The following is an 11,112-nucleotide window of genomic DNA, read 5'->3' on the forward strand; positions in this document are numbered from 1 at the left end:
GGAACTGAACGGAATCGCAGGTCTCGACCAGCAGATCAGTAACCAGTAGATCAGGGACCCTAGAAAACTGCTTTAGGAAGAAACTACAGCCCAGACTGGCAGGCAGCAGTGGCACACTTTATTCCTGTGGTCATCGGGTCCATCGACTGCACCTTCGTGGTACATCCACACCCACAATGGACCCTACCTGTGGGTTCCACAGCCCCTACCCTCACCAGGAGGCTTCTCAAAGAAACTGTGGCCTGAGTCTCAACAGAGGCACTGCTGTCTGAGCCCTCATCCTTCACGCTTAGAGGCCCTCGGGGGCATCTTCGGTGGGAGAGACGCCGACTCCTCTTCCCTAAGGTCGGCTAGCCAGCAGGAAGGTGAGGCACTTGAGAGGGGTCCCCGGCTGCCCAGACAGCTGCTCATCACAGGAGACACCCCTAGGTGTCATCAAGCAAGCCTTTGGACGTGGCCCATCAGCACAGGAGCTCCCGAGCTCCCGGGAGCAACCCCTTTCTCCAGATGCACATGGGAGAGATCAAAGGTCCCGCTGTGGCAGGCCATCCGGGCCTAGCAGATGATGGTGAGGGTCGTCTAGGACTTGAGGTCCTGGTCCCACCTGGGGGAGAAAAAAAAAATCAGTGTCCAGTCACGGGTTACAGCGGTAACCACTGCTGCAGAGACCTTACAGGCCGGAGATTCTAAAAGTAGGATTAGGTTGGGGCTGAGGTGTGTCCCTCCCTGGTAAGCCCACGCCAGCTTGTGTAAGCTGAACCACTTGGGCTGCCTGGTGCTCCTTCCTGACTGGGCTACATCCTGGGGGTCTTAGGGACCCCCATCACATGCCTGGTGTAGAGAGAGAGGACTCGGAGTGAGCCTCTTTGAGTAGGATCGGGAGACAGGGGGATGCTGGCCTGCTTGTGGTGGGGTACATCCTAAGCAGAGTCCTGGGGACCTCAACACCTACCTATGCTGGCAAGCGACGACTTTTCATCTCCTCTCGGTCCCGTGTACCCAACCCTCGCATCCCAGCACACCCCACTCTCCTCCTCTACGTTCGAGATGTCCCTAAGTGACCGCTGGGGGGTTGGGAGGGGAATGAGTAAACCAGACAGTGTCTGATGACTCGGACGACCAGCATGTGTGTGGCTACTTCTGTGCCATGGCTGATGTAGGGCGTCTGCCTCCTGCTTGAGACACAGTGGGGTGAGGGAGCCTGGGCACTCCAGCAGGTCAGGAGGTGCCTGCCGTGGGGACTGGCCTCACCTGAGTGGCAATGATGTACTGAACCCCACCAGGGCTGGGCTCCGTAGCCAGCGAAGTTTTCAGCTCATCGGAGAGAAGAACGGGTGCCACCTGCAGCCCCTTGAGAAACCTAGGCAATGATGGCAGAAGTGTGATCACGGTGTTCGGGGAGGGCCCAGAGGGTGAGGAGGGTGGGGTCTATTAGGAGGTTGGTTGGTTTGTTTGTGGACGATGAGAACACCATGAGTTTGAATTGCTGAGTGGCACGCGCACACACATTCAGACCGGTCCCAGAAGACAGACCCCTGCCAGGAAGAGACAAGAAACGACACGCACAGGCTCCGACTCGTTCAATATGGAAGAAATTGGGGCTCTGCTTAGATCCTACACTTCAAAGTGTCAGATATCGAACACCGCACATCAGAATGCGCCTTGTGCGTTTCCAGCCACTTCTGGGCTGGAGAGGTGGCTCAGCGACTGGGAACACTTGTTGCTCTTGCAGGGGACCCCGGTTAGGTTCCCAGCACCTGCGTGGCAACTCACAACCATGTTTGGCTCCAGTGCCGGTGGATCCGATGCCCTCTTCTGGCCTCTGAGGATACTGGATACACAGGGAGCACTGACATTCACGCAGGCAAACATCTTAGACACATTTATTTTTTTAAAGTCTTAAAATGTTTTAAATAAATAAAAAAGCTCAAGTCAGCTTTAGCTGAAGAAGGGCCCCTAGGCTTCCATAAATATTATTACTCTCCTTTAAAAAATGTTTTTTTTCCGGGTGGTGGTGACCCACACCTTTCATCCCAGTACTCAGGAGGCAGAGGCAGGTGAAGCTCTAAGTTTGGGGCCAGCCTGGTCTACAGAGCAAATTCCAGGACAGCCAGAGCTACACAGAGAAACTGTCTTGGAAAAAAAAAACAAAACCCGGTATGTGGGGGGGGCGACAGATGGATGGACGGACAGACAGACAGATGGGATGGGGGTTTGCGGAGGGGAAACCGGGAAGGGGGATAACATTTGAAATGTAAATAAATAAAATAACCAATAAAGAAATATCCCCCCCCTTGGGGGCTGGAGAGATGGCTCAGTGCACTAAGAGCACTGACTGCTCTTCCAGAGGTCCTGAGTTCAATTCCCAGCAACCACATGGTGGCTCATAACCATCTGTAATGGGATCCGATGCCCTCTTCTGGTGTGTCTGAAGACAGCAACAGTGTACTCATATATAATAAATAAATAAATCTTTAAAAAAAAAAAAGAAATATCCCCCATGTTTAGTGAAAGAAATCATTCTTTAAAGTTTAAAAAAAAGAAAAAAAGATAAAAATAATTTAAAAATTCAGATTGCCTTTTTGAGATAGCATCTCACACTGTAGTCCGGGCTGGCTGGGAATTGAGCTCCTGCACAGGTGAACGGGTGTGAGCCACCTCACCCTGCTGAAATGTCATTTCTTAGAGGGGGGGGATATGGTGTTTGTTCACACACCCCCACCGTGTGGCTATCGGGGGAGTTTCAATGCTGCCACGCGCCGTGGCTGTGTCCCCGGAGGATGATTCATGTGCCTAAGAGCTCCAGGCTTAGCGCCGTGACTACCGTTAGTTCCTAGAATGTTCTGTGTGTCTCAAGGCAGGAAGGAGGGGCGCACACTCACTTGTCTCCATTCGCAGCAGGGGGGAAGCTGTGCCTTACTGCCGCCACAAACTCGGCCACGGTGTCCTCCAGAGTGAAGATCACAGCATTGGGGCCCGCATCAAATGTGTACGCCACCTGGAACCAAAGCGCATCTCCGGCTGTCTGGTCAGCACCCTCGGCTCTGACCCTCTAACCCGCTGGGGAACCTAGGGCCTCCCAGAGCCATATTGGGCCCAGGCAGTCAAACCAAGGAGTGGTGTCAACCAAACACCCCGGTGTGAGTCACCTTTGCCTGGGGCTCAGCAACCAGGCTGAGAATTAGGCAAGACACAAAAACACAGAACAGGGGACTGGGGATTTAGCTCAGTGGTAGAGCGCTTGCCTAGGAAGCGCAAGGCCCTGGGTTCAGTCCCCAGCTCCGAAAAAAAAGAACCAAAAAAACCAAAAAAAAAAACAAAAAAAAACCAACACAGAACAGACCAGAACTGTGGGGTGGAGCTTGTCGGTGCCGTGTCAGCATGGTCTTGAGGCCCATCCTGGAGGCCACCCGCACCCTCCTCTGTCTGTGCTTGAGTACTACAGCCCCCATCCTTTGCCCTCGCTGGAGATGGCCACCCTTTGCCTGCACCCCCAACGCCCTGTCACCTTCGTCTGCCCATGGTGGGCGTTGAAGCGGTGGACTAGCTGGATGATGCGCCTGGAGGTGTCATTGAGGTAGGAGATGGGCGGGAAGGTGTCGAGGCAGGTGGCGTGAAACTGGTTGCTGTCCTTCATGGTCAGCTGGGCGAAGGCCTGGAAGTCCTGCTCTTGGATGCAACGGGTCATCTCCTTCATGCGCTCAGGCACAATGGACTCAGCCCGGAACTGCAAGGTGGGCGAGCGGCTGGGTGGGTGGGTGGGCATACTCTCTGCCAGCAGGTCTGGGCCCAGGACCTCCGGAGCCATCCACCCACGGGGGGGAGCCCGACCTTGGGTACTGCACTCCACTCTTCCCGCTGCAGACTCGCCTTGGGCGGGGCTCTGGTCTCTACCGTCCCCAGCAAGCCTACCTTGAGCAGGGTACTGGTCGCCACGCTGGTCTGCATGCCCACTGTGCTGCCCGTCGGCTTCTTCTCTGCACTCACCTGAATGGGAGGTAGCACTGGGTCCCCGGACACGAGGAACCCAGAGCCCCGGCCTATCACTTGGCCCTGTCCCCTGCCGTCCCACCCCTGAAGTCCTCAACAGGGAGGGGTGATGTGGGTAGGCGTCTGGACACATCATGGAAGCCGGCGCAGCCCTGCCGAGTGGGAACCACTCCTGACCTCGCCACCTACGGCCATCATAAGCCTTGGTCTGTTCTCTAGCCCCCCGCTGGCCTAGGGTCCTGGTGAAGTCTGCACGGCTACAGTCCTTCCATTTCTAGCCCCAGCCCTTGCTAAACAGCCATTCCCCCACCGACTGCGTGCCCATCTACTTACCACAAGGATAAGAACTCGGAGCTGGGGCCAGTGCCACTCTGGGGCTATCTGCCGGGCGATGCTGTCCTTCCCATCGGCCTGTTCCCCCATCTGCCACTCCACGAAGCCCCCGTAGAGGCTGCGGCATGCGCTGCCTGAGCCCCGCCGGGCCACTTCTGAGAGGTCTCCCTCAACCCCGTAGACCCGGGCCAAGGTATAGGCTGAGGGTACAGCAAAGGCACAGAGGCGGGGGAAGGGTTAATGTGCTGTACAGGCCAGCTCTGCTGGGAGCTCCCTCCCCCACTGTACGGGAAAGCAGATTCTGAGAAGGCAGAGCTGGGGCTCTGGTGTCTGGGCTGGCATCTCTGGGCTCCACCTCGCTTCACTGAGTATTGGGTTTGGAAATGCAGTCAGTCTTGTAAACCGCCTCGGGGCTTGGGGTGGGGAAGTTTCTTTGAGGAGCTGCACCCAAAGTGGAGCACTGAGGGAAGAGGAGGCACTGAGAAGGCCACCAGGTGAAAGCCTGAGACACGGGAAGGCAGTAGGGCGAGGCGTTGAGGGGAGCTTGCTGCTCAGTAGCATGGGGCCCTCTCTGAGCCCAGAGCTCTTGAGAAGGTGACTGACTCTGCCTTAGGGCTCACCTACACCTCCAGTTCAGGACAACACAGGAGCCAGCAGGACTGGGAAGTCACTGCCCCTGGAGCTAAGGGGTGAGGGCTAAGCTCGCCACTGTGGGCTACCGGGGCCAGGAATGGGATGCCACACAGTGGCCCAAGGCAAGAAAGCAGTGATGGGGGGCTGGAGAGATGGCTCAGTGGTTAAGAGCACTGCTCTTCCAGAGGTCCTGAGTTCAAATCCCAGCAACCACATGGTGGCTCACAATTATCTGCAATGAGATCCGATGCCTTCTCCTGGTGCCATGAAGACAGCTACAGTGTACTCACATACATAAAATAAATCAATTGGTAAATAATTCTTTAAAAAAAAAAAAGAAAGCAGTGATGATATTGGTGGAAGAGGAGAGTTCCTGACCATCGGTCAGACAGCTGGAAGGCAGCTATGCCTGAAGCTGGGCCAAGGCCTTGAAACTCTCTGGAAGAGCCAAGAAACATCCCCTGGCCCCCATGACTCAAGATATTTTCCCCCTTCAGGTGGCTTCTGTCACTTGTGTCACTTGGGAGCTGAAGGGCCCTCACACAAATGCCCAGTCTGGTGGTCAAGTGCATTCTGGGAAAGGCCAAACTCAGAGCCTGTAGTGGTGGGAGCCCTGGAGGCTGACAGGCCAGAGAACCTCCTACTACCACAGAGCAGAACTCAGGTCCCCCGGTGTCTATGGGCACCCACCTAGGCAGGCGTAGCCGGCTGCTGAGGAAGCCAGGCCTGCAGCGGTGGGGAAGTTGTTCACTGACGCCACGTGCACCTTATAGCCGAGGCTGAGGGGCAGGGCATCCCCGTCTCCCGTGCTCCTTCGCTTCCGAGCCAGGCGGCGAACTACAGGGCAGACAGCACAGTGAGTGACCTTGCTGGTTGGCAGACCCACTGAACCTACTCGTTTAACTGGGGCTGGGAGAGGGGAAAGAGGAGAGGCTGGGAGAGGGGAAAGAGGAGAGGCTGGGAGAGGGGAGAGGCTGGGAGAGGGGAGAGGCTGGGAGAGGGGAGAGGCTGGGAGAGGGGAGAGGCTGGGAGAGGGGAGAATATGGCTGAAATCTGTGACACAGTAACTCTCACACGGACTTCCTCCTAGGGTGCTCCAACCCCAGCCCTTCTCTGTCTGCTACCAGGGGCTTCCTGTGGGCACTCAGCACCCTGCAATCACCCCAACTCACTCTCTCTCAGGCAGGCCTGGAGCCGTGGCTGCCCCACGTCCTCCTCACGACCGTTCAGCCAGATGCGGTCCTCTGTGAAGTCCTTGCTAATGGCCGCAGTTGTGGTGGTTTTTAGCTGGGAAGAAAAACAGGGGTCAGTGCTTGAGGACGAATGCCCGCCAAGCATCCCTTTCTGCCAAGGAGATCTTTCCTACCTAGGGCCAGTGTGGCTGTCCCCACCTGGGCAGGGACAAGCATGTAGAAGGTCAGAAGGGCTACTGGGGTCACCCTGGCTAGGAAGCAGAGAAGTCGGCAAGCCCCTGGGGCTAGCTGCACTGGCCTGGCCTGCGCTACGTCGGGGTGTAAACCGTCTCACCCACAGCAGAACCACGGGCACCTGGTCCCTCTTGAGTAAAGGAATCAGCTGTAAAACCATCCCTGTGTCTGGAAGTGTGGGTTTTTGTGTGTGGATGAGGAGACAAGGGAAACGTGTGTTGGACAGTCAACAGGAATTAGGACACGGGACTGACTATGGTCCCATGGGAAGCCACCCCATTCCCACCACCAGAGCAGTCAATGCGGTGACAAGTTACCTGGTCCTGGTGCAGCGTGACGCTCAGGGAGGAGTTGATGGGCAGGATCAGCGCTTCATCCCGCTTTCCCCCTGAAACAACAACCGGGAACCAGTGAGTTCCTGGCATCCCATGGTACTCCCACAGTGCCCCCTCTCACTACACCACCTCAGGAAGACCTCCTAGATTGGCTCAGGTTCCCAGAGCACAGCGGAGGGGAAGGGGCAGCCCTCTTGTGCCTCACGCTTCCCCCATCTTTCTTTCATTGCCCAAATACAGCCGTGAGCATTTGCTAGGAACCACGGTGCCTATCTGGCTAGCGTTCTATTTCCTCCTCCACCTGCTGGTCCGCCCAGAAGAGCCCCGTTCCTGACCAGATTGCAGACAGTACCAGTCAGAACGGCCCTCTCTGCCCAGTACTCCGAGCCCCACGTGTGACACCAAACACAGCCAAATCTCCAGAAAGCCTGAGAAGACACCTGCCGACGTCCACGGCTCTGAGCTTGTATCACACTTCTGTTGGGCATCTGCGCATGCTTGGCTAATATGGAGGTGTGTGGCCGGGCGATAACAAGAGTAACACTGGGCAGGTGATTTCCCTTTGCCACCTACAGACATCTGCACGCAGGAAGCTCTCCTGGAATCACAGGGCTGCTCTGAGGAACACAGAGGGGATGCTCTATCCTCTAGAGCCAAAGCCCAGCTGTTCTACACAAGCCATAGGACTCTGGGCCCTCTGCTGCAGGCATGACTAGGGTGCATGACTTTAGGTACACTTATCTGGGTTTCTTCCTGCCCACCGGTCCCAGGTCAGCGACACTTGAATCAAGGGAACCCAGGCAGCTGGGTGAGGCAAACTTTTCGCCATAGGTTGTTTCAGCCCGGCTCTCATCCCAAGGTCCTGGTAGCCTGGGAGCTCTGGACTTCATCCACACAGCTGATGGATGTTTCTCCCAGCCTGGTCTGCAGTTTCCAGAGGAGGCCTGATGGCTCCTTCAGGAAACCTACAGAGCCCCCAGCAGGAACGGGTGTCCTGTAATGTGAGTGGACCCCCTCTATCTGCCATAAAAGAGGTGGTGCCCCTCCTCCGCCAGCTAAAGACTTTAATAGGACTTGAGTCTCAGACCGCAACAGAAAAACATTAGATCTCAGCCCAAATCATGCCACAGCAAAAGGAGGATCTCGCCCTGAGACAAAACCCAAAAGATACTAACACTGAGGTGTCAGTGATGCCACAACTGCTGGCAAAGGCTTCAAGGCAGCCACCATGAAAGTGCTCCAGGCAGCGACCAGAAGCAAAGAGGATGAAGTAAGAAATGGAAACCAGAGAGCCAAGAAAGCCAGGAACTGAAACAAAAGCTCAGGGGCAAATTTAAAACAGACAGATGCAGTGAAAACCCAGGCAGCTGAACCGTGACTGGTATCCAAATGTCAGTCAATCGCAAAACACCCCAGCACGACAACACGCAGAATAATGTCACAGCTTTGAAATGAATATTTGAGCCAAGCTTGGTGGCACACCCTTTAATCTCAGCACTTGGGAGGCAGAGGCAAGTGGATCTCTGTGAGTTCGAGGCCAGCCTGGTCTACAAAGTCAGTTCCAGGACAGCCAGGGCTACATAGAGAAACCCTGTCTCAAAAACCAGAAAAACAAAAACAAAACCAAAAAAAAACAAAAACAAAAACAAAAACAAACAAACAAACCAACAACAAAAAAAACCCCACAAAAAATACAAAAAAAAGAGAAAAAGCAAAGCAAAAACACTGTTCTTCAAAATTTTCATTCATGTACACAATGTATCTTAGTTATTTTCACACCCACCCACCCCCCATTTTCCCTCCAATTCCTCCCAAGGGCCCTGGTGTTTGTGTTTGGTTTGAGGCTCTGTGTTTTGGACCTAAGGGCTCTCACACATGCTAAGCACCCCGGACATCTTATCAACAGGAAAAGATATTTGATAAAAATAACAGCCATTCGTGGTTTGGGAAAGAATTACCCAAAGAGAAATGGAAATCAAGGGGGTTGGAGAGATGGCTCTGCGGTTAAGAGCACTGACTGCTCTTCCAGAGGTCCTGAGTTCAAATCCCAACAACCACATGGTGGCTCACACCCATCTGTAATGGGATCCAATACCCTCTTCTGGTGTGTCTGAAGACAGCGACAGCGTACTCACATACATGAAATAAATAAATCTTTAAAAAAATTTTTTTAAAAAAACATAAATCAAGATGGTCCCTGCAGCCCTGGTGGGATACAATCTGGGTACTGCCACCCCAGGGAACCCACAGATCCTAAACAGAATAAAGGACTGCACTTGTTCTCCCAGAGGTGCTCCAGGGCATTCTTTCTTGGAAGGACGAAAGTTCACCCTAAAACCTGCCCATATATGTGGGCAGCACCTTCCTGGTACCAGAGCTCCTGGGGTTGCCAAGCAACCATGGGCGGTGACATCTTGCTGTGTCCACCTGGATAATCTTCCGGAAAAGTGTGCGGACAGAAATGAGGCAAACTCAAGAATCTACAGGCGGTGTGAATCCACCCCCAAGACCAGTTCTAAATGACCACGGTGGAAGGAAGAGCAGGGAGGGGGGTGATGAGAAGCCCTGGTCCCTGGCGATACTTCCCCAGTTGACAGGTGTCACCAGGGAAGGAGGAAGAGCAAGAGGCTACTCCTCAGAACCGTGGGTGCAGCGGCCACTGTGTCAACAGGCAAAGCTTTGGAGTGACAATAGAGGCCAGGGGTACATATAGCATGTGAGGCTAAGGCTGGCCCACGGAGAGCCCCGCCTCTCCCAGCAGCGAAGAGCCTTAATTTCACCATCACAGACAAGTAGTGGTGTACCCCTCTCCAGAACAGATCCCAACCAATCTAGCAGCGATAACCCTGTCTCCAGCCCAGCGCTCCATTGATCCTTGCACTAGGTAACGCCCCCTTCATCCTTGAGCTATTTTCCCAGCCTTCTCCAGCCCAGCTACTCCAGATTCGGACATGGACCTTTCGCTCTAGCCCTAGGACCCTGAATCCCATCAGCAGTGACCCTCACCTCCAGCCCTGTGCCCATCGATCACGGCAGCTGTGGCCCCGGTCTCCAGCTCCCAGGACCCCCGATCCTGGTTGCAATAACCCCCGTTTCCAGCACTGTACCCATAGATTCCGACGGTGGTGATCTTCCCCCATCCCAGCCTGGAGGATCCCCTTCCCCAGCCCAGCTACTCTGGAACCCGACCCTCCAGCCCAGGGATCCCCCGATTCCAGTCCCGGTGACTACGGCCTCCAGCTCTACGCCCCGATCCCGGTCGAGGTGACCCCTGTCTCCAGCACTCACAGTATTTGATAACCGCGATGTTGACCGGCGCGGTGCAGGTGACCATTAGGTCCTGAGGCTTTTCCGAGGCCATGACGAGAGGCTGGAGTACCGAGCTACAGAGCCCAGCACCGGTTCCCCCGGTGTCTACAGTCTCACGCGCTGCCGTACGATTGGCCCGCCGACCGGGCTTCTCCCGTGCCGTCCAATAGGCGACGGGCCGAGCCCATGATCCACTTTTCAGCCTATGGACAGAATCGAATGATGTGCGGCTGACGCTGAGCCCGCCCCCGGAGCCTCTAAGCTCGTGGCTGCAGGCGAGGGGCGGGGTCTGCTCAGGGAGTGAATCTACGCATGCGCCTTATGTACAGTTGGCATCTGCGCAGGCGTGGGAGGCCGCCTCGCACAGGCGCCTCCTTCTCGCACTAGCCTCGCAGACTAGGCTGTGTGACCTTCGGGACTGCGGGGCCATCTGCTGCTGAAACAGCGGAGCTGAAGAAGGATGCGCTTTCAGCTTCTCGGCTACACGCAAAGATCACTAGACCGTGAATCCGGAGGGATCCTCGAATCCGCAGCCCAAGGTCGTGCCCGAGCCCCACATCCTGGAGTCTCTTACATTCACATTCTGACTTCTCTTGTGACAGTCTCGAGACTCCTGCTCCCTCAGTCTGGGGTCTTACAGCCTGTCTGAGCCATCCAGCTTGCCTGAGGTGTCCAGCCGCCAGCGGAAGTGCTGCATCCGAGATGAGCATTTTTAAATGCCGTCCTCTCTCCCAAGCTCCACACAAGCAAGGATTTTGTCATTTTTTTTTCATAGCTGAAATGGATTCGGCACATTTTTCTGAGTCATCTTTACGTTACAGTTTAGTGACATTTAGTTTATTTACTTGGTACAGCCATCACCTCTGTTTCCAGAACTAACCACTCAGCGACAGAAACAGATATAACTTCCTAATTCCTCCATCTCCTCTGAAATTTCGTGGCTTTTGAATGGCTTAGAGTTCCGAAGATGTGAAGTATCCGATACCCAGGCCACCAGTTCTGTTCCTAGGAATGCGAATGGTACCAATTCTTTAACAGTCTTCTGGCTGGCATTTTACACACAATGAATGGGAGTTGCTTTTTCT

General features: G+C 54.8%; 1 protein-coding gene across 1 annotated transcript; it reads right to left on the reverse strand.

Moving 5' to 3' along the window:
* Positions 1-96: 96 nt before the first annotated feature.
* On the reverse strand, positions 97-10,160 carry Mvd (mevalonate diphosphate decarboxylase). The gene is made up of 10 exons (NM_031062.3): positions 10,007-10,160; positions 6,701-6,771; positions 6,129-6,243; positions 5,647-5,793; positions 4,324-4,523; positions 3,913-3,987; positions 3,509-3,727; positions 2,883-2,998; positions 1,252-1,360; positions 97-604 (listed from the first exon to the last, which is right to left on the reverse strand). The coding sequence occupies exons 1-10, from the start codon at positions 10,077-10,079 to the stop codon at positions 524-526; spliced, it is 1,206 nt and encodes a 401-aa protein (NP_112324.2). The 5' UTR covers positions 10,080-10,160; the 3' UTR covers positions 97-523.
* Between the last annotated feature and the right edge of the window lie 952 nt (positions 10,161-11,112).

This window comes from Rattus norvegicus, chromosome 19 (genome assembly GCF_021556685.1).
Source record: "Rattus norvegicus strain SHRSP/BbbUtx chromosome 19, alternate assembly SHRSP_T2T, whole genome shotgun sequence".
NCBI lineage: Eukaryota > Metazoa > Chordata > Mammalia > Rodentia > Muridae > Rattus > Rattus norvegicus.

Coding starts and splice junctions, on each gene's coding strand:
- Mvd (NM_031062.3), bottom strand. CDS start 10,079: ATGGCCTCGGAAAAGCCTCAGGACCTAATGGTCACCTGCACCGCGCCG. Junction 1,361..2,882: donor CCTGCTGCGAATGGAGACAA/GTGAGTGTGCGC, acceptor ATCATTGCCTAG/GTTTCTCAAGGGGCTGCAGG. Junction 605..1,251: donor AGTACATCATTGCCACTCAG/GTGAGGCCAGTC, acceptor TTTCTCCCCCAG/GTGGGACCAGGACCTCAAGT.